Raw genomic sequence first — 22,472 nt, 5'->3', positions numbered from 1 at the left:
ATGTTTTGTGTGCATAGAAGTCTTAGATTTTTTACTTCAACTCATGAAAAATGGGTGACCAAGTAGCTTACTACTCGACTCGACCCTACTAGATGCAACACACACTCAGCATACTTGAGTCTATTAGGAAGAGCGCTACAAGAGTGTAGTTCCTCAAAACGGAAAAAAACTGGTTAAACACAGTCACACATGGACAAGGATTTAATTCAGACAATGACCAGGACAATTTTATATTTGTTCCTCAACTTTTTTTATTGTTCACAAGATGTCTACACATTGCCTGATGATTACACTCTGTCTAGAATGGGCAACGCCAAAAGATGCTGGTGGAACAACAACAAAAAAAATCTGTTTGCCAGGATCCAGTCAATTGTACAATACAGCTTAGCCTGCTGGCAGTCCATATTAAAACTTCAGCCAACTTTTTAAAAGGGTCAAACGTGACACCGGATCTCCCTGGACAATGCTTTCATCCTCTTCGTCAGACAGGCAGCCGCTGTCTTTGTGTTCGTCTTTGTTATGGCACAGACAGCAAAGCTAGCTTTGCTTTCTAAAGACACGTCCATGAAAATAAATCATTTCTCCATTTTTTTTCTTTTTTTAAAAACTTAGAAGTCTTTTTGTTTTTAATAATGCATCATCATTTGCAACCAGGCACATCTTTGTTTTTTTCTTTGTTTGCTTTTTATGTTGTGTGTGTGTGTGTGTGTGTGTGTGTGTTTTTTAAATGGTGGATCTTGTAGGAATCCAACTGACGCTGAATTAAATCCAACTTAAGTCAGTGTGCTTTCCTCACCATACTTTACTTTTACCACAACCCTCAAAGTAGAGGAGTTCCCTCCCATCACACGTCATCTTGCGGTCACGGTGGCAACGGTGGGTGTCGGTGTGTGGTGTGGGGGGGGGGGGGGGGGTGGCGAAGGGAGGGGGGCTCTTCTGGTGTTCAGAACCAAGGCAAATGCGCATTTCTGTTAACCCTGTCACTCCAAAGCTGTGATGCGTCCCATTGGCTGTCCACAGTGCCAAAGTGCCAAGTCCCACCAGTCCTTCATGAAGGAGTTCCCTTTAAGTTTCTCTTCTGCAGTCAACATCTCTGAATGTTTGCAAACAAAAGATCTGACCTAAAGGGAGGAAACAATGATTGTCATTTACCACACATCTATGGTCTTACTATTAACCTTCTCCCATTGTCCATTGACAAGTAGTATAACCTGCAACAAAGGATTGAAGAGACTGAGTAGAAATGGCCTCGCTCACCTGGTATGGAGACATGACACGGCTGCCATGCTATCGGTATAGCCTGGTGAACTCTCTGATAGCCCAGCACACCTGCTTACATTCCTCTGCACTGTGTAAGAAAGACCATACAGATTACACATATTTAAAAGTGCTCTAAGTGGTGTTACGTGGTTTCTAAGCTAAAACATTTTGTGTCACATACTGCAAACATTACCTCACCATCCGCCAGCTGCCTGCGCCCTGAATACACTACAAACAACGCGGTCTCTGGACAGCCCAGGCTCCAACAATGGCAACAAAAACAACTTGGTCCAGCCAGGACCATAAAAACAAACTGTTCCACAGGGGTGGGTAGTAACGTGTTACAAGTAACGCATGAGTAAAAAGTATTTTTTCGAGGAACGGCAACTTTGCATATTCCTTATTCAAAACTGTACTTCTACTCTTATTCAAGTACGTGTCAGTAATCTACTCTTTACATCGCTACACTTTCATACTTCATACTATTTTCAGACTTCATTTCATAAGGCAAAACATGCATGATAGTGATGGGAAGCTTGAAACTGCTGTCTCTGAAGTATCAAAATGCTTTGCAGTTGGCAAATCATTCGCTAATTTAACTAACCAGAGCCACATACATAACCATAAGCCCATACCCATGAGCCCATACCCATAAGCCCATACCCATAAGCCCATCCCCATGAGCCCGATCAGTGTTATAAAGGGTCAGAGTAGCACGGTTGCACCACAAGCAAATAGGCTCCTGCACCAATTCAAGCTTGTGCTTGCCCTGGTATATAACCATTCCTACCCTCTCCCATACCCCTCACACCAAGCCTGTTTAGGCATGCTCAGCAGCAACTGTGTATGTGTGTGTTTGTGTGTGTGTGGATGCCAGTGTGTGTGTGTGTGTGTCTGTGGATGTGAGTGTGTGTGCATGTGCGTGCGTGCTTGTGGGAGAGAGTGTGTGTGAAGAGTCTTGCCTTGTAGCTCCTCTCCTCATCATCCTCTACCAGCAAACCTACCAGCAAACCTACAGGCCGATAGTGTACAGGTACCAAATGTACCTATAAATTACTTTACTTTATTCCCCGCCTTGGATGAAATTCCACGGAACTTGGCATATCCCCAGAGGTTAATCATACACATGAAATTTGGTTATGGGCTAGGTTGATGCGGGCCATTGAGACCAACATACCACAAACATTTTGTCATACTCGGTGCCACGGTTCAGGTAGTTATTTGGGAAAAGCTGCATTTTTTGGGTTTCGGGGGGCCCAGTGCAGGGGGTGGGTGGGGTTTTTTTGCGGGGGGGGGGGGGGGGGGGGGTGACAAAACAAAATTCTTCTGTAAAAGTCTAGTGGGGCTGTTTCGGTGTCCCGGGTATCATTGACCAAAAATTCAGGAAGTAGATGACTCCCTATATGGCCGCTAGCGGTGGTCATAATAACAGTCCGGGCAATCAGTGACAAATGAGCTGCGAAAAACATATTGACATATTGGCTTCCTAAAAGATGTACAAGGGAGAGATAGAGTCATTGATTCTGATGAACAAGGGAGAGATAGTCATTGATTGAAAGTGTCCTTACCAAGTCCAAATTCCATACACAGAAACAATAGCAGAATGAGCTGCTGAACGTTTTACAACTGTGTCAACTCTCACCTGGTGACCTGCTTGTGGAAGTCTGTAAGTTGCTTGTGAGTGACTGAGACAGCACCCCCGGCTGTCTCCTTGGGAAGACCCTTCAACGCAGTCTCCAGCCAGCGGCAAAAGGTCTACACAGAATTACCAGTGTTCACAAACTACACAAAAATGTCATACTTTTTTGCATACTTTCCCATAATCACAACAGCCAAATCTGAAGATAAATTAGTATTGACAAATAACACAAACTCTGTCATTCGTGAAACTGTCGCACATAGTGACCCCAAAAGTCAGTTGCACATAGTCAGTCAGTCGCACATAGTGACCCCAAAATAGTGCTGACAAGTGACAACACTGCCCTCTAGGGTCTATCTAGTGGTAGTGCACAATTACTCAGCACAATAGCATGACCATGCAAGCCCAGTTTACTGGAAGTGATGACGCAGTCTCTAGGACACTGCATATCAACACTGGGCTGCTTGCAAACTCTTAATTCAACATTCAATTATTTCTCCTGATTCAATACTCATAACTATCAAACATTATCCATATTAATATTTAACAACAAGAGGCACGTCTACATAACCTTTAAGAGGTTATGTGTGACAATCAACATCAAAGACAGTGGAGATCATCAAGACATTCTTCAATTAAAATGGAACCTGGGCTTTGAATTCAGCCCTTGTAGTCACAAGGTAATAACAGAGAAGCCCACTTCCATCACACGTCCATTTTAGAAACTACACTACCCACAAGGCAAACAAGTGCATCACTCACGAGAAATCGCAAGGCTCACTGTGTGCACAGTCATCCTGTAATGTGGCGTGACTGCATTTCACTCACCGGCCGATCGAAGACCATGATCTCCCAGAGAACCTCGGCCACATCAGGGAGTGTGTATGGTGGCAGGCAGAAGCAGCAGGAGTGCACCAGCTGAGTGACCAGCTGCTGGCCATGTTGCCCCATAGCCTGACCAATCAGCTGTTTCCGGACCTCAAAGTCGTCCTCATGCTGCCAGACACACCCAATCAATGTGTTAATGCACTAACCACAAACGCCTCCGTGGAGCAGAACATGATCTTACACTGTTTGTTAGGGGTGGCAGGGTTCATGACAAAAAAGGAAGTGAAACAGAAGCTAGATAAGTGTTGAAGATTAAAAGAAAAAATAATAACAAGAACCGTAGAGAAACGAAAACCGTGAGCCTAAAAGCGTGATGGGAACCGAAGCGTGGGTTTTGTGAACCGTGCCACCCCTACTGTCTATGCACCAACTGTGTATATCACATTGCACTTCTGGTTAGAGGCAAACTGCATTTTGTTGTCTCGGTACTTGCACAATGACAATAGAGTTGAATCTAATCTAATCTAATTATTAGTAACATGTTCAGTGTGAGAAACAAACATGCACATGAATTAACTACATGAGTTCATTACTAATCTGTTTCCTAAACTTAATGAGTTTATATTAAATCAGCTAAGGATGTTTGTAGAATAATGGAATGTGTTCCCTTGATACTAGTACACATGCTACTTACATCATTGGAGACGCCAGTGTGGACCAGATCACGAACAAACTTCATGACACTGCAGTTGGCATCTCTGTGGTCAAGAGTGGTGGCCGCAATGGCACACTGGATTATGTGGACAATGATGGTACTGCTGAGTAGAGTGACAGGACTGCGCTGGACAAACCTGAGACCGCATGACGGAGAGGGAACAAGGGCCAAAATCAAAGATGATCAGCAAGCAATGAACATTCAACATGCATCAGAAAAACTTTCAGAAACAAAATGGTTAAAGGCAAAACGGAATCTACACAGAACATTGATGGCTAAAGAGGCAGGAACCTTGTGGCAAGTCTGAAGAGGTCATCCACGGTATCAGGGTGGTTACGCAAGCCGTTGGGCTGCTCCAGGAGCTGGAAAGTAGGCATACACAGAGCCTAGGAGGACACACACACACACACACACACACACACACACACACACACACACACACACACACACACACACACACACACACACACACACACACACACACACACACACACACACACACACACACACACACACACACACACACACACACACACACACACACACACACACACACACACACACACACACACACACACACACGCCTGTTACCCAGGAGGGTGAGCAAAGGAATGACAGCTGAATGCTTTAAGGGTCTGATCTTCCACAATAAAGATGAATTCTTTTTTCATGTTCCAGAGATCCTCATCACTGACGTTGGTCCTACGGTGTGCAATGTTCTGTTCTTACCTGCAGCATATCTAGAAGTCCTTATCTACCTTGTCCTACGGTGTGCAATATTCTGTTCTTACCTGCAGCATATCTAGAAGTCCTTATCTACCTTGTCCTACGGTGTGCAATGTTCTGTTGTTACCTGCAGCATATCTAGAAGTCCTTATCTACCTTGTCCTACGGTGTGTAATGTTCTGTTGTTACCTGCAGCATATCTAGAAGTCCTTATCTACCTTGTCCTACGGTGTGCAATGTTCTGTTGTTACCTGCAGCATATCTAGAAGTCCTTATCTACCTTGTCCTACGGTGTGCAATGTTCTGTTGTTACCTGCAGCATATCTAGAAGTCCTTATCTACCTTGTCCTGCGGTGTGCAATGTTCTGTTGTTACCTGCAGCATATCTAGAAGTCCTTATCTACCTTGTCCTGCGGTGTGCAATGTTCTGTTGTTACCTGCAGCATATCTAGAAGTCCTTGTCTGCAGCCCTCTTCCATGCCGTATTCATCCACCAGGATGCTCCCCAGGTAGAGGAAACACGAGTGGGGGTACACCTGATACACACTGACCATCTGCACACATGACACACAGATTACCAGGGACCGAGACACAGAAGGACAGCAAGGTAACAATTACACCATGCCGTCCAGCAAGCTGAAACTGACCCCCTCCCACACACACACACACACACACACACCTGTGTGACCAGGGGCTGCAGCAGGGAGGCGGACCCCTTGCCCACACACACACACACACACACACACACACCTGTGTGACCAGGGGCTGCAGCAGGGAGGCGGACCCCTTGCCCACACACACACACACACACACACACACCTGTGTGACCAGGGGCTGCAGCAGGGAGGCGGACCCCTTGCCCACACAGCGCACTGCGAAGCGCAGGCAGCGACAGCAGCGCTCCACGATCCGGTTATCGGCCTGGTGTGCGTTCAGAGTCTCAGAGAGCACTGGCCAGATCTGAGCACGGGACACAAGGAGACACTCAACACATTGACCAGAACATCGAGGGCTGTCAATCAAACATGTCTTGCAACAACAGGGCTACATCAATAATCATCTGCATATCAATTGGACAAACACATAGGAACACAGGAAATGAATAGATCAGACGCTCACCTCCTGAATGACCTTTTGGCATGGGTGTGTCTGGCCATTCTCTACCATCGGGTTAGTGTGTCTAAAAAAAAAAAAAAAAAAAGTTTCAAAACATCAGCAAATAAATGACTACAAAAGAACACTGAGAATGCATTCTGTTTAGCGCCAGGAGTGGTTGGGTTGTAGGGAACCTACCGGAAGATCACCGCTAGTCTGTCCAGCCACACAGTGGGGTCTGCAGATTTACCATTGCTAGAATCCTGAGCCAGCAGCTATCAAAAGATAAAAGCGACCGAGTTCAATTTTCTGAAAGAACATTCAACCAGACAACAAGCATGCACAAAAAAAAAAGAGATCAAGAGATTGCAAATGAGCTCACCTTCTTCAACGCCATGACTTGTACAGCACAGAGGTCACTCAGACACTCCGCAATTTTCTCTAGAGGGAGTCGGGCTAAGACTAAGGCGGTACCTGAAAAGGACAATAGCACAGGTAATGGTCACACACTTACACTGTGTTAAGTAGAGTAATTCTACTAGGCAATGGGCTGGTGCACGTGACGAGCGCTATACCCTTAAGCAGGCCCACAGCAGCTTCTGAGGACAGGGCGAAGGTGTCCAGTGCACGCGCTATGTCCAGCAAGCCCTGGAAGTGCTGGGCCATGTGGTCACGGCACACAGAGCAGATGTTGTGGATGGCTTTGGCGGCCACTGAAGCGAGAGGCTTCTCCCGCAGACCCTTCATCAAGTAGTTCAGCACCGGATCTACACAGAGCAGCAAACGTCAACAACACTCTCCAGCTCCCAGCTCCCTCCTGACCGACACCATCAAGACATGCTGGCACTTGGTACGGATTTATGTGCATTACATTGCTGCAGTCAAGAACGTACGGCAGTTAGGGCTGCTTCACCTACAGAACAGCATTGGGAACACTTTAAAGGGTAGGGCAGACCATGGTCAAGTCAGAATGGTTCACCTAAGAAGCGGGGGTTGCGGTCAACCACTTCACTCATCTCTCCTACGAGCTCGATGCTGGTGTAGCGGACTGCCATGTGCACAGTCTGGGGCAGCAACACGATCTGTTCCAGCACCTCCGTCAGGGTGGGGTTGTTCTCACTGCACACAGAGGAACACTGGACAGTTACTCCATGCAATACTTCATGTCTCCTGAGGTCTGCTCTTGGCAAAACAGAAATTTGAATATGGCTCATTTTTTGCCTTGTTGGGGACAATGGCTCCTCTGTATCTCGAAGGTAAATAAATGTTTAGAAATGACTGTACAATTGTATGCCAGACGAAGCAAATAACCAAAGCAGGCAACAAAACGCCGCGGCTGAAGCAAACGAGAGGTGGAGTTGGCGTGGGACTCACGGATCTACGCTCTTGGCGATGGCCGCCATGATGAAGAGCACAGCTTCAGTCACCTCCCATGGGGGGTTCCCCTCCCTCAGAGTGGAGTACAGCTGTGGAGAGAGAGAGAGAGACTGGCATCACTGCACTGCACTGCAATATGCTCTGCAAGCTGGCTGCGCTTCCTATGGCCTCGTGATGCAATGCGTCCATACATATCTACCGGTAGTTGACATTATCAGAACGATATGAGCATGTTAAGTACCTGTGAAAAACATTCCATGGAGCCAACGAGAAAGATCACATCCTTCACAAGATCGGAAACTCTCATCCTGAACTCCCCAAAATCATCGGTGTCCTCGGGTATGCCTTCCTGTTAGGATCCGGGGAAAACAGGTTTTAAGTATTAAGTATATATACTTTTTTGATCCCGTGAGGGAAATTTGGTCTCTGCATTTAACCCAAACGGTGAATTAGTGAAACACACTCAGCACACAGTGAACACACAGTGAGGTGAAGCACACACTAATCCCGGCGCAGTGAGCTGCCTGCTTCAACGGCGGCGCTCGGGGAGCAGTGAGGGGTTAGGTGCCTTGCTCAAGGGCACTTTAGCCGCGGCCCACTGGTCGGGGCTCGAACCGGCAACCCTCCGGTTACAAGTCCAGAGTGCTAACCAGTGGGCCGCGGCTGCCCCCGGTTTTACGGTTTTACGGGAGAAAGCCGAGTACATCACAATGGGGAGCTGTTAAGCAGTGCCTCTGAGAACCAGTCAGATGACTCACATGATCTGGGTCCAGCTGACAGTGGCGAGCCAAGCTGTGCAGCAGTCTCTGGATGTAGGGCCTGAAGACATTGTGAAGGGCTGGGTTGTTGGTCTTGTAGAGATGCTCTCCCAGACGGTACCAAAAGTTAAAGGAAATCTCTGCCACCTGTTCAGCAAAAGCCAGCGTTTAATTAACACAGTCACGGTCACAGTCAGAACAAGAACAGAATTCATACTTTTCTATGAATGACCATCAAATGAAATGGCATGTTTTTTGTATGTTGTGCTGAGGACAGTAAGTGCAGAATAGGTGTGAGCCGGTGTGTGATGTACCTCATATTGTGGATGGCCTGCACAGATAAGAAGCAACTCCAGCGTGCGCAGGTCTCCCATGCCCTGACCAGGGCTCCTGACTGTGATCTCCATGAACGTCTCGCATAGCTCCGTGAAGATCCGGCAGTAATTCAGCACTCTAGGGCACAAACAGGGATGAGCATGACGCTGACCCAACAATACGTGCAAGTGGGAAGAACGTGGGTTCATATGCCGATGGGATGTTTCGGTTATGCTCTTACTTGTCCAGGTCTTCTCTGGCCACAGCCATGTGGTAGGCAGTCTCCAGCGTCAATACACCCTTGAACAGCTGCATAGCCAAGGCAACGTGTGTGTCCACATTCTCAATAGCATAAAGTGCCGAACACACACAGTCAGAGGCAGCCTCGTGCAAATTGGTGGATGTGTCATGCCTTTGCTGAAACACAAAGTTTTGAAAATATGCTCATTGCTCACCTAATTCAGAAAAGGAATCACTTGTTTGTATTATCTTACAGCACTTTCCTAGAGCATAATGGGCACTCACCAGAACTTGGAAGAGCACTATGATGAGATGGTTGCTGGCCATGAAGTTGCTGTCCAACACCCCGAGGTTAAACCAGCTCCCCAGGCAGCGGAACACCTTTATCAACATCTTTTCATCGTTGCCCGTCTTCTCCACACACGTCACCTAAGAGCCATTGCAACCATGAGAAGATCATGAAACGATTTACTCATTTAGATATGCTAGCAACATGTGTCACCGTTTGTCACTCAAAAGTGAACTTTGAAAGAGTGAGTTTCTAGCCTGGTTTCACCAGACTCACTCGCTTTGTGAAGGTGTCTGGGTACTCCCAACTGGGAAATGTTTTGAACATTACGAACCTACTTCACCTAACCTTTACAAAAAACGATGATATATAGCATAAGCCACTTTCGATTTCGAAAGTAAGGTCAGCCCTTTTGTCACTGATTGGCCTGCCTTCCTAGCCTAACATAGGCAGACTCAAATCTACTCAGAATTTGAGTCTGGTATCAACCGATACTGGTGTTTCAACCGATACAGGGGAAAAATGCCTCTGCACACAATTGGATAGACCTTACCAATCAGTGCAACGAAATATGTGAATTCTGTCGGGAGGCCCAAGGAGCCTGACTAGTAAGTAGATCAGTGGAATGAAAATGAGCGGATATGCTAGGTGGGCGGGGCCTGGCTAGCGAGTTTCAGCTATACGACCAAAATTAAATGTTTGCTATACGACCACAACTACATCAGATTGAGAATAACTGATCAGTATGCAAGGCGGAGCAAAAAAAGGACAAGAACAAGACCCAAGTGAAGCAGACAACAGGAGGAGGCAAATGCACACCAGAGGGAGAAAGCGCAAAACAGAAATAAGATTAGTCTAGCTAAAATAAGTTTGTTCTAGTTTCTTACCAACAAGGCAACAACAGTGCTAGAGCAGAAGGCTAGATCCTCAATGATTTCTGTGCGTCTGTTTGCACCAATCCTTAAGGACCGGCTGTGTACTTCCTCTGGTAGAACGGTGAGTATCTCAATCAGGAAGGGCATGGAGGAGATGTCGTTACTGTACCTGAGAACACAAACAACTTGTGTGTCACACTGGGCAACTACAAAATTCAATAAAATAAAAAAAATGGTATATTTTTAATAACATAAGGTGTATGTTCAAATGAGAGAAATCTTACTTTTCAATGAGAGTATGGACACTGCCCTTCCACGAAGCCATCTGCAGAGCCAGGTCAGCGATTGCTAGGGCAAGCTGACCGAGACACAGAATGAATAGGGGAATATTAATACCAGATAAACTCAACTGGGATTAGAAACCCAATATACAAGTGCTTAACCCATTTCAAATGCCCTCTAACTGAGAAACTGGCTTTACAATGTCAGATTTTTTTTTTTTTTTTAAAAGGCATCATCATCAGGCTATATGTCTTAAAGAGCTGACTACCTGGGTTATTATAATAGGAGAGAGATCTTTGAGGTTCTGTATGTGAGAGAGCAGTGAGTCACGCAGGGCTATGTGGGTCTCTGGAGGAAGCTCGTAGAATGAGGTCTGAATCTTCATCTTCATAGTCTGGGCCGCAAAGTAACAGGACTCCACGTCCTGCTTCAACTGCAGCAACTGATCTGACACTTCCCATGCATACATCTGTATGGTTTCACAAACAAATAAAAGTGAAATTAGTTGTACCTTAGACATAAATTTTAGATTAGGGTGTGAGTGTGTGTGTGATGTAACACCTCCAATTATCACCCATTTCGTTTGAAAATTCTAAAACAATGTTTTTTTAATACTTCAAAATAACATTTGATAAATGAACCTTACATTTTTCAGTAGCCATAGGTGTGTAGATTTGAACAAAATCTGGTTTGGTTCTTACCAGGACTTTTACTGCCTGAAATATCCGATTTTGTTTAGCGCGCTCAGAGGTTAGTGCTGGCCTGGTGGGTCGTCTATTCCCAACCTTTCTCACGGCACATCAACGGTTAGCCCGAGAATTCTCGTCGCAATTCAAAATTCCACTGGAGCTCCAAGCGGATTTGTACACGCAGCCTTATAAGACTGTTTATAGCTCTTCGAGTCATGGTAAAATGTAATTTTTGGTACATAGCTAATTTAGATACACTTATGGTGTGGGTGCTTGCGTTTCTTTAGGAATCCGCCGTCTTGGTTTGTAAAGAAATGAATAGTAAGTGACACAAACACGTAAGAGGACGGAAACACGGGACTGGTGCTAATAGGGGCGATCCGATATGAGTGGCCAAAACAAATACATGTCACATACAGGCAAATAAGAACAAACTAGTGCAATGAACACCTTAGGTTTCATCTTTTTTTTTTTTTTTTTTAAAGCGGAACTAATTATAGACCATTTCAATTTGTTCCTAGAGGGTTTCCGGCTGAAAAGTCCCAATCCAATGCAACCAATGTCCCCAAGTCAATAAGCTCAATGCTGTTTTCTGCCTTTAATGCTGTTTGCTACCTTTAAAGCAACACCAAAGAGTTTTTTGTACCTTAAAATAATGTTTCCAAAATCGTTTCAGTGGTTCATCAACTTGTAACAGGGTGAACGGCACTTCTGCATTCGCTTCACAGCCCTCTATCGGCTATAACCGCACTATGTAAGTTTGCCAGATCGGGTAGCGGATCTGTAGTTCGTTGGAATGAGACATAAGAAACTACAAATTTGACTTGCATCTGATGTCCGACGCAATACATCGTACTTTCATAAATCGTGCAACATATTCTACCTTGTCTATGGACATTGTTATTTGCAAAGCCGGTGCTGGATAAACAAATAGCATGCGTGCGACAGAGGGAAAGTTCTTTGGTGTTGCTTTAATGCCTTAGGAACGCACATGTTTGATAATGCAGCTGAGGGGGTCTATTGATTTTCTTTGACCAGGAGAACTGCTGTAGCTACTGTTCATTGTGCATCATCAAAAAAGGGACAAACATATCCATATATCAGTGAAAATATGCTCAATACCACAGCATATTTATTAGTGACATGTCAAAGTTTATTAGCTAAAGGTGTGGCACTATTTTTCCACAGCGCTTGTGAAATTATGTCATAATGGACAGTTGAGTACGGAGTTGTGTAAATATGCATCCTGAAGATTTTCCAGTACATTACTTTTATGTAACTTAAAATAAGCATACTTGTGGATGTTCGGGATTGTGGAAGTCCCCTTGGTTTGAGAAAATATGTTTGTATTTAAACAGATAGACATCATCACACTCTTGCCACACAATCACTAATCCCCCCCCCCCCCCCCCCCAATCTTGACGGCAAGAGGCCGCTGGTCAGAGGCCATTAAAACCAGAGAAATGGTTTTCATGGAAATTGGTACACTGACTATCCGAATAATATTCTATAATATATTTCAATCGAAATTTCAAAGAAATAATAACTAAAGATAATAAACTGTTAGTCAGAAGTTGCACACATTCTCTTCATGTCCACTCTTGCATTACATCAACTAACGTTAGACTAACTTCTAACTTCAGCAATGCGGAAATCAAAGCGAGGGAAAAAGTGCATAAACGCATATAGCTTTAGGGAAGTCTGATTGACATCGTTAGCATTACATGTTTTGGTGACCATTTCAAATTACGATCAGCTCTGCTTTGCAGGCAAAAGCTTTGCTTTTGAACTTCCAAAATAATGTGACCAACACGGTAATGCAACACGCCCCTTACACCATTTAGAAGGCAGCTAACGTTAGCTTACTAGCCATCACTTAAAAATTACACAGCTAACGTTAGCTACCAGGCTACCAGTCTGACATACTCTACAACGCAACATATTCTAAATTGGGTATTAACATCGTTTTCTAACTTGCCTCTATAAAGTCAGCATATCTAGCAAGCTAAGGAGGTTTGCCTTTCTTCATGTATACGACCGATCCACCCACTAAGCATGATTTTCAATACTATACAATGTCCATGGATTATTTACTGTGGTAGCTGGTTACGTTAGCTAACTGGCTTCAGCGTGCTGACGTTAGCTATTTTGGACACGTTTCTACTCAGGCCATTGTCGGCTTCTTTTGAACATCCAAATGGAGTTCTTTCAGTACTATGTCTTGACATATACGTATATAAAAATGCAAGGAAGGCAATCGTCATTGAGCTAGATATCCGAGCTAAGTTATCTCATACACGCTAATGCTAGCAGGCTAGGTCCTTAAACGCACTGCGATGGGTGTTTCTCTGTGTTGCCCGTAGTGGAAGCAGGTCTCGGTGATGTGACTAAACAAGTTTATGGATAACGTTATAATATGCAATTCTACGACAGCATGTAGCGCTATGCTGAGGCTATTCAAAGATCACCACACACCTCACACAACTTACCGATCTTTGCAGTTCCTCGAGCCATACTGAGGCTCTCTCTTTACCGGCAGGGTCTGGATCATGGTAAAGAGCCTGTACGGCTTGGTATACAATTGGAACGGACGGTTTGGTACCATCCATATCTTTAACCTCGCTACAACTAGTTACAGTATGTGGGTATTATGGTAAATAGCACGCTTTTTCCCACAGGAGGAATTGAGGTGGTTGATATTTATTCGCTTCTTGTGTTGTCCGCTCTGACCGCCATCTCACACAGCTTTCCGTGTGTCGCGCAAAAGCCACCGTGTGGAAAATGAGGGTGGCGGAACGATGGATTTTTTTCTTGAACCTTATGCAACACGTCAGTGGCACATAGCCTCAAAATGTAGTCTACCGTAGGCTATGCCTACACAAGATGATAGGCACTTTTTTTAGCCCAGTGATCCGTTCTTCAATTAGGGACACTGCTGAAAGAGAATGCACCAAAGAATGGTTCTTAAAATATGCGTGTGTTGACAAACATTTTCATCACTTGTACAGGAGGTTAGTTTTTTTTTTTTTTTTGTGAAAGCTAATTTTAATTTTAATTTTAATTTTCCATCTAAACATAAAACAATACAACAATGATGCAATAATGATGTCAAATTTGTTCATTGGTAAGCTGCAATAGCCTATTCCCATGCAGGGGTGCCACTATGTTGAGCCCTAAAGAATAGCCTGTGACATGGCCCTCATAAGTGCAGGGCCCTTGGGTTGTGTTCTGCAGTCTGCTTCCCCTGCGTTAGGCTACAGCCGTACTGCACCCATGCTCAAGTCTTAGGAGAAAAGTTGGAATACAAACATTACAAATGTTTCCCATTGTCTCTGAGACAGATGTTTTTGCACCAGGCGAAATATATTCACAAACTAAAGGCGCAGATGTCGACATGCGTCTTAATGTGAGCATGGCAACAGCTTGGCAACAACTGATTCAGCTAAAGCTTGGCCAAGGGGGTAATCCGTGCATCAAAGTTTGATGCCAAGGGTTCTAACCATGCCTCCACATTTGACGAGTTCGGAGTGACACACAAACGAGAAGGGCATTAGCCTACATACACTTGACCATCATTGAACTTTCTCACCCAATAAAAGCTTACTAATCCTATATATTGGTACTGTAAGACCTCAATGCAATCACTTTAGACTAACCTTCTTAGTGTAGGATAGGTGTTGAAATGAGATTGACCACTGTCTACTCCTCACTCACCAGGTGATAATGTGGAAACTGTGTTCGCATGCCCATAGACAGTGCCGTATTAAGGAGTTGTGAGGCACGGGGATATGTGCCAGGAGGAGGCCCTATATCGCCTAGACCAGCCTTTCTCAAACTTCTTTGAGGCCATGGCAGACAGAACCCCCCCCCCCCCCCTTCACAATTATTATTGTTATGCTATATTGATACATGCACTTCAAAGCAGTCCATTTTTAAAGTGCTAACATTGTTCAGAAAAAAGTTTGTGAAAACATGCACATCAGAGGACTGCTTTACTAATGTAACACATGGAGTATGATGCTTGCATGAGAAATTCTTCTCAAAACAATTATATGGGTGCCATTGTTTTGGGATGTTTCCCTCATGCAAGCATCATACACTGGTTGGCAAAATGAAAAAAATATTGAAATTTCATTTGAATGCCTAATAAGGATTCAGGAAACACAATACCAGCTTTTGTGTATGACAAATGGCGGAGCAGATAGGCGTAAATCTGGAGATATTTAACAGGAAGACTAATTATGCTACAAAAGCTTTTGGCCACGTTAGGACATAGGGCCTATTAAAATACTGCTGTGGGAACACAGAGGATATTACAGAGATATTACAAAACATGCACTACCATAGAACTAGGCTACTATAGAACTAATATAGCATTACTGTAGTTATTTTTCATAAGGAAAGATATACAGTGTCAGACTTATGGCATGCACTGAGAAGAGAAGGGTTATCCTCTTATCTAACTTTGGGGTAGACGGCAAGTATTTCCCAAAAAGTTGGCATGCTCTTTTAAGATTTATCAATATACTGCAAATAGGCAATGTCATTAGCATTGTCGTGTCATTGTCAATGCAATTAAGGCATAATTTAAAATGTATCAAGAGGTTTTGTCATCAGTACTGCAGTATCTACCCAATCAGCTTCATTATACATCTTTTCAGTGCCTTGATTCCATACAGGATATCGTCAGAGTAGACTAAATGTAATGTTGCATTAATCAGCAAGATATCCCTGTTATTATTGTTTTATAATACATTAGGCCTAAGCCTAGACATATGACAAAATTACATCAGACACCTGAGGAAGTTCCAAATGTACATAAAAATCAAGTGAAGAAGTAGCCGAAACGATTTTCAACTGTATTTATTAGGATAACTACAAAATATTTTATATACTCCTCTTCTTCTTCCTTCTTTGTTTTTATACAACATATACTTGAAAATTACAAATGACATTATCAGATTAAATCTGTTGTAGTAGTGTAATTTATCACCAATAATATATAATTATTGCTTATAAATATCATATAAAGTGTAAAATATTATTATGCAAAATATTATTGCACGGTTAAATATCAATGTCCTAGACAACTTTTCAAAGTCACTCATTACAATGGGCTAGAAAAGTTAGGGCATCTTTGTTTCTTCTGTTTGTAACTTCCCTAAACCCAGGTCGTATCATACCCATGCACTATAACACACAGCTTGGTTATGATACAACCCTGAGTCTCTGGAAGCTGGGTCACAGAAACTCCTGTATGCATTCACAAGACAACTGCTTTTGTTTGTTATCCCCCAGATGATTTCAATAAATCAACAACTACTACCTGACATTAAATTATCATGTGCAGGAGAAACTGACGTGCTGCATTATAAGTTATCAACATCTACTTTACCTTGACAAAATTAAAGACAGGTGCACTCAATATATTCCCAATTGAAATGGAATAATACAATACAACATTGCTTTGCGGAAATGACAATTACACACAGTCTTATAACAGTTTGAAAATGCTACAGAATGAAATACAATTTCATTTGCTATCCAAAACAATTGTCATCACCTAAATTACTGACTGTAAATTCATAATCGTCTATGGTTTAAATAACAGGTAACCCACCTGAGAACAGAGTAGAAAAAGAGAAATAAAAGTGACCATGGTTGCCAGGAGAGAAAAGGAAGTCGAGATGATCTGGCATTTAAAGGGGGACCTAAGGCATATAAGAGGAGAGAGGAGGAAGGTGGATCACGTCTTAACATTCAACCCCTTCTTTACCCAGATTATCGAACTTGACACACAATCTGCGGATTCGCTGAGATAAACCACCGGTTTGTTCATCCTTGATCCTAAAAGTCCATAGGGCTTTCCAGGATTTGAGGGATTGCGGAGGTCAATCGTATAGCCAGATTGATCCCTGCCCCAAGGTCAACTTAAGAATCAGACTTATATTGCTTCTTCGGCCAGTGCATAGCAGAATAAAAAAGTGAGGGGTCGGCAGGGATTGCCCTAGCTCTCCTGAGACATCGCATGCTAGCGATGTCTTCTTAACAAGATAAATACTTGGCTTATTTACATGACTGATCCATTTGGTGATGTCATGTTGTAAAGTGTGTGCTTACATCGTTATATGCTATGTACCCCCATATGTGTTGATCTTCTTCACATGACCATTGTGATGGGGATGTTGATAATGTAAATATACTTTTAAGGCTTCCTTCAAAATGGTCCTTTAAATATAAATTGCATTCAGAAAGTGTATTTATTGGTATTATTTGTTCATAAATTATACATATATTATTTATATGTAGTTATTATAAGCTTAAAGGGGGAAACTGCTATATCACATTGACAAAATAGACACTTTGCTCAGACAACGTTTACAGTGTTTTTTTGGGTATGTGCACCAAGCCTTGCACATGGGTTTTTGCATGCGTCTTAGCTGTGTGCTTATTGTCCTGGAAGTCGAACTCTCAGCACAGCCCAAGGTTTTAGGTGCTTTGAATCTGGTTTTAAAAGGTTTTCTTTCTTTTGTTCCATTCAGTTTCTCTCAACCCTAGTTGCCTAGTCCTGCCACTATGACCCCTGCATGCTGCTGTCACCACCATACTTCGCCGTTAGGGTACTGGGCATGTGATAAGCAACACTTGGTTTCCTCCAGATATGACATGTAGAGGCCAAACAGTTCAATCTTGGATTCATCAGGTCCCAGAATCTTGTTTATTCCAGTCTAAGGAGAGTCCTTTAGGTGTTTTTGCAAATTCCAAAAAGGCTTTCGCATATATCTTTCACTGAGGAAAGCCTGCCGTCTGGCCAGTCATGCCCATGGAGGGTTGCATCTCATCAAAGTCCTCCCAATTGGTCAATTTCACAAGATGTTGCCACCATGTAAAAATCCTTCTAAAACATTCTACAAAGTTAGTAAGTAAGTATAAGTAAGTCTTTATTTATATAAGGCTTTTTGCATGCACAGAGTGAAACCCAAAGCACTCCACACACAGACATTAAGACTTAAACAAACAAATGAACAAATCATTTAAAAAAGTTAGAACAGACTAGTGGAATGACATGACTCGCCAGCATACCCATAACCTAGCACAGACATTAGGACTTAAACAAACAAATGAACAAATCATTTTAAAAAGTTAGAACAGACTAGTGGAATGACATGACTCGCCAGCATACCCATAACCTAGCACAGACATTAGGACTTAAACAAACAAATGAACAAATCATTTTAAAAAGTTATAACAGACTAGTGGAATGACATGACTCGCCAGCATACCCATAACCTAGCACAGACAATAGGACTTAAACAAACAAATGAAGGAATAACAAAAAGTTATTCGTTTTCCGATGTTTGGTTGTGTGATGTAAACAGAGTAGTAGAAAGTCCCTCTTCAACAACACAATTTCCAGAAGTACAGGGAGCTGCTTTACCCCACATTGTGAAATGGGCTAATTGGTCATTTTGGTCAGGTGGTCAGTTCTGGTTGCTCCTAACGAATGGTACTAGTCTCTGTACAAAACATGGCCATGGGTAGAGTGTATCCAGTGTTGGAGAGGTTAATGACCCTTACATATTTTTGCGGCCAAATGGAGACCACTTCTGGGGTTGATCGCCACTTTAGTGAGGTCAAGATCATCTGAATGTTTTTAATGATATCTTATCAGTCGGTTGGATGATATGTGTCAGATTTGCAAAGAACACACAACAGACATACTGGGACACAGTAAAATATTCATTGCTTTATATAGAGGTGTGCTCTTGAAAACCTTCAATAATTGCTTTTGCAGCGTTTCCTAGATCTGTACCCAGGCCAACTTGGTCTGTGAATTTGTAGGCTTCAGTGCCAGTTCTGAGAACAGTTGCTCTCAACATTATCCAAGGCTTAACAAAGATCCACAAATACCTTTCTAAAATGTCTTCTTATCCCTTTCTTCCCCTTACTTAACTAATTGGATTAATGAAGAGTTACAGGGCGGAGAGTTACAAACTCCCTGATTAAAACATTTGATCCTGAAAGGTAATCAGGATTTATAAGAAGTGGTTTAAAACCCTATATAAGGAGAATGTATCACTGTCCTGGCTGCACAGTTGCATATGACACTGCCATAAAGATGAAGGACTTCTACCTATATGAGAACATCTCAAAGATCAGCCCTTTTGAGGGCCCACAGTATCATATTGCTCCAAAATGGGCATTTTATCTGCAAGCAGCATTCATGGGCTTTGTGTTTTTTGCTGGAACACCCCTCAATGCTACTGTCCTGCTCGTCACTGCAAAATACAAGAAACTGCGGCAGCCTCTGAACTACATCTTGGTCAACATCTCTGTCGCTGGTTTCATCTTTGATGTGTTTTCCGTCAGCCAAGTGTTTGTGACCAGCCTAAGAGGTTATTACTTTCTTGGTCACACAATGTGTGCTCTGGAATCTTCAATGGGTACAGTAGCAGGTATATTAAAATAGCTTCATTTTGTCATCCATATGTGCATGTTTTTAATCCATGTTGTAATTCCTGCATTGAAGTAACTAAAATAGAGTTTAGCTACTTATCCTAGCAGAGCTTTAGGTTTGGTAACAAAAACTTCCCAGATAGCAAGATCAGATTAGATATTGGAACATCGGTAGTGTGCTGCTGGTGGCATATCACTTCTCGTCTGCTGTTGGACCCCCATCACCTTCAATCTAACTTGAATATTAAGAGGAAAAAAAACATAAAATGTTATTACAATGTTGAAAGAAGAATACATTAATTAATCCAGAAGTGTTACAATTGGCAAAATGGTGAGGCGTTGAGCGAAATGCCAGCGGACCACCAGATCTGCCCCTCAGTGGGTGGATAGTGGTCCACCAGCCTCTTGAAATTGTTTTGTATATTGTTTTTGTTTTTTGTAACTGTATGTCTTGTATGATTATGTTGTAGCTGTCTTATTATCATCTGACTAAGCTGTTTTACCCTGTCTTACGTTTGTAGAATGTTTTCTGTTTAGACGCAGCATGAGCGACAAATCTAGAGTTTTATAGCAGAACCTAAAAAAATCAATGTATTGCCTTGCAGGCTTGGTAACAGCATGGTCGCTTGCTGTCCTGGCAATTGAGAGATATATCGTCGTCTGCAAACCCATCGGGAATTTTAAATTTGGTTCGAGTCATGCTCTTTGTGGAGTGGCCTTCACCTGGTTTATGGGGGTTGGATGTGCTATACCCCCATTCTTCGGTTGGAGCAGGTTGAGTGGGATTTTTTTTTTTATACATATGTGTTTTACTGGTGCACAAGCCAATTAAAAAAAAACTGTCACACACCACTCTTAGGGCTCTTTCCAGTCAAATGATGGATTATTGACATACATACATACAAGCATGGCTTTGCAACTAAACGGGTTTTCTTCTAATCATTGTTTCCTGTAGATATATCCCTGAAGGCTTGGGCTGCTCCTGTGGACCTGACTGGTACATGCCTGGGACAGAATATAACTCGGAGAGCTACACAGCTTTCCTTATGGTTACCTGTTTCATTGCCCCCCTCAGCTGCATCATCTTCTCCTACTCACAACTTTTGTCTGCCTTGAGAGCTGTAAGCTGTTATTCTATTACAGAAAACAGAAATATTAATGTAAAGGATGGATGACTGTGTAGCCTACCACTTCACATACTGTCTGTGGTTACCCATGTGTGTTGTAGGTGGCAGCACAGCAGGCTGAGTCAGCATCAACACAGAAGGCAGAGAAAGAGGTGTTCAGGATGGTCCTTGTTATGGTGGCATCCTATATAATATGTTGGACGCCTTATGCAGCTGCTGCTTTGTACTACACATTTGACCATGAAACACCCAAAGATTACCGTTGGGTCACCATTCCTGCTCTTTTCTCCAAGAGTGCCACTGTTTACAATCCATTGATCTACTGCTTCATGAACAAACAGGTACATTTCTATAACAAACAAAATATTCTGTAACAAAATATTGTACGTAATGAGACTTAAACAGAAGGAAAACACTATAGAGATAATCAAGCAACTATCAATGTTGCCAAAAGTTTTCAAATATGTTAATGAATTGAACTAAGTAAGTTGAATGTTGGAGCTGGGTTGTATCTTTGTTATGCTTTGAGATGAGCCATGCTTTGATCCCACCATGATTGCATTAATTATTGAGTACAACCCACCAGTGGTTCCTCACTACTTACTTCCAAATACAATGTCTGCTTCGGGACAACTTACTCTCAAACTGTCATCACAAGGAGCACTAACATTGGAAATGATTTATTATTCATTGATTCAACACATTTCATTTGTGTTCAACTAATGTCCACATTGCAATTAAGTAAATGTAATGGGTTATTTTTTCCAGTGAATTCCACACCCAGATATCAGTATTTGTCAGAATCAACTTAAACAACAACTTCTGACCGGTAAAAGCAGTTGATTTTGTTCTTCATTCATGTGTTTTCAGTTCAATGCATGCATTATGGAGACAGTGTTTGGAAAGAAGATGGAGGAATCCTCAGAGGTGTCCAAAACCGAGGTGTCCTCTGTGGCTTAAGATATGACTCAGAACTCCCTTGTCAAGCACACTTGAAGAACCCAAATATTCAATCTTGTTCCTTTATTCAAACTTTTAATACAGCATGGAAAATTATTAAGTCGAATGGCAAAGTACAAAAAAGAAATGTGGTGTGATTTCTCTGTTGTACATTGAACCTACATTGGCTGTTCTATGAGATTTGTCTACATGTATTTTATACACATATAAAACTTCAAAGACTTAAGTGATGGTTTCTCCAGTGAATATCTCACCACAATTTCCTTTTTCTATATGCCTATTTTATTACAGATACTAGTAAAATTGCAGCAAAAATACAAAAAAAATATATATTTTTTGTTTTTCCTTAAGTGTTCTCAGCTTCTCAGATGTTATTTTGTTGAATGGTGATTATGGATCTTTCAAATAAATTCAAGCAATATTGACTACTAGTGTTTTATCCAACTCAGGGTTGTCATGCAAGTCATATACTTGTAGAAGTGCAAATAGATAAAAATAGAAAGGGTGTACTTTAGAGTGGGTAAGACTGTTTTTAGTGGCAACACATACCATTGACTTGCACTAGCCTAGCACCTGCAAACTCTGCAATTAGAAGGACTGGATGAAACGTGTTGAAAACGGTCTCCACTAGTGATGGGGACGAGACCACCTATGCCGAGTCCGAGTCAAGACCGAGTCTTTGAAGGGTCGAGACCGAGTCTGTTGGTTTCCAAATACAGTCGAGTCCGAGTCAAGACCGAGTCTTTGAGGAAGCAAGTCCGAGTCGAGACCGAGTCGAGACCAAGACCATAAAAAAATGTCAGTTTTCATATTCATAATGTAATATCACCCCAGTTAATA

At 42.6% G+C, this 22,472-nt stretch overlaps 2 protein-coding genes across 2 annotated transcripts; one reads left to right on the top strand and one right to left on the bottom strand.

Annotated features, from left to right (window-relative positions):
- Window positions 1-234: 234 nt before the first annotated feature.
- Window positions 235-13,853, bottom strand: tnpo3 (transportin 3). The gene is made up of 23 exons (XM_076296263.1): window positions 13,578-13,853; window positions 10,668-10,868; window positions 10,402-10,475; window positions 10,130-10,286; window positions 9,239-9,382; window positions 8,955-9,130; window positions 8,713-8,851; window positions 8,399-8,545; window positions 7,882-7,989; window positions 7,638-7,729; window positions 7,243-7,382; window positions 6,839-7,030; window positions 6,646-6,737; window positions 6,462-6,538; window positions 6,288-6,348; window positions 5,988-6,128; window positions 5,606-5,722; window positions 4,734-4,828; window positions 4,422-4,578; window positions 3,728-3,895; window positions 2,903-3,015; window positions 1,258-1,348; window positions 235-1,121 (listed from the first exon to the last, which is right to left on the bottom strand). Exons 1-22 carry the CDS (start codon window positions 13,695-13,697, stop codon window positions 1,288-1,290), a joined length of 2,772 nt encoding a protein of 923 aa, XP_076152378.1. The 5' UTR covers window positions 13,698-13,853; the 3' UTR covers window positions 235-1,121; window positions 1,258-1,287.
- Window positions 13,854-19,207: 5,354 nt separating this feature from the next.
- On the top strand, window positions 19,208-21,632 carry LOC143135917 (ultraviolet-sensitive opsin-like). The gene is made up of 5 exons (XM_076296279.1): window positions 19,208-19,544; window positions 20,151-20,319; window positions 20,501-20,666; window positions 20,774-21,013; window positions 21,543-21,632. Exons 1-5 carry the CDS (start codon window positions 19,208-19,210, stop codon window positions 21,630-21,632), a joined length of 1,002 nt encoding a protein of 333 aa, XP_076152394.1.
- The last annotated feature ends 840 nt before the right edge of the window (window positions 21,633-22,472 follow it).

The sequence above is a fragment of the Alosa pseudoharengus genome, unplaced genomic scaffold (assembly GCF_046254945.1).
Source record: "Alosa pseudoharengus isolate Yale_2024_CS ecotype anadromous, Long Island Sound unplaced genomic scaffold, YU_APseudo_1.1 YU_APseudo_1.1_scf_20, whole genome shotgun sequence".
In the NCBI taxonomy this organism is placed as follows: Eukaryota; Metazoa; Chordata; class Actinopteri; order Clupeiformes; family Clupeidae; genus Alosa; species Alosa pseudoharengus.
The sequence above is the reverse complement of the archived record's forward strand: the minus strand, read 5'-3'. Positions and strand labels throughout refer to the sequence as shown.

Excerpts from the sequence above, each read along its gene's own strand:
- LOC143135917 (XM_076296279.1), top strand. The coding sequence starts at position 19,208 with ATGAAGGACTTCTACCTATATGAGAACATCTCAAAGATCAGCCCTTTT. Across the intron at positions 19,545-20,150 it reads TTCAATGGGTACAGTAGCAG|GCTTGGTAACAGCATGGTCG; the intron begins GTATATTAAAAT and ends ATTGCCTTGCAG. Across the intron at positions 20,320-20,500 it reads CCATTCTTCGGTTGGAGCAG|ATATATCCCTGAAGGCTTGG; the intron begins GTTGAGTGGGAT and ends TGTTTCCTGTAG.
- tnpo3 (XM_076296263.1), bottom strand. The coding sequence starts at position 13,697 with ATGGATGGTACCAAACCGTCCGTTCCAATTGTATACCAAGCCGTACAG. Across the intron at positions 10,287-10,401 it reads GTCCATACTCTCATTGAAAA|GTACAGTAACGACATCTCCT; the intron begins GTAAGATTTCTC and ends TTGTGTTCTCAG. Across the intron at positions 7,031-7,242 it reads CCGCAACCCCCGCTTCTTAG|ATCCGGTGCTGAACTACTTG; the intron begins GTGAACCATTCT and ends TGCTCTGTGTAG.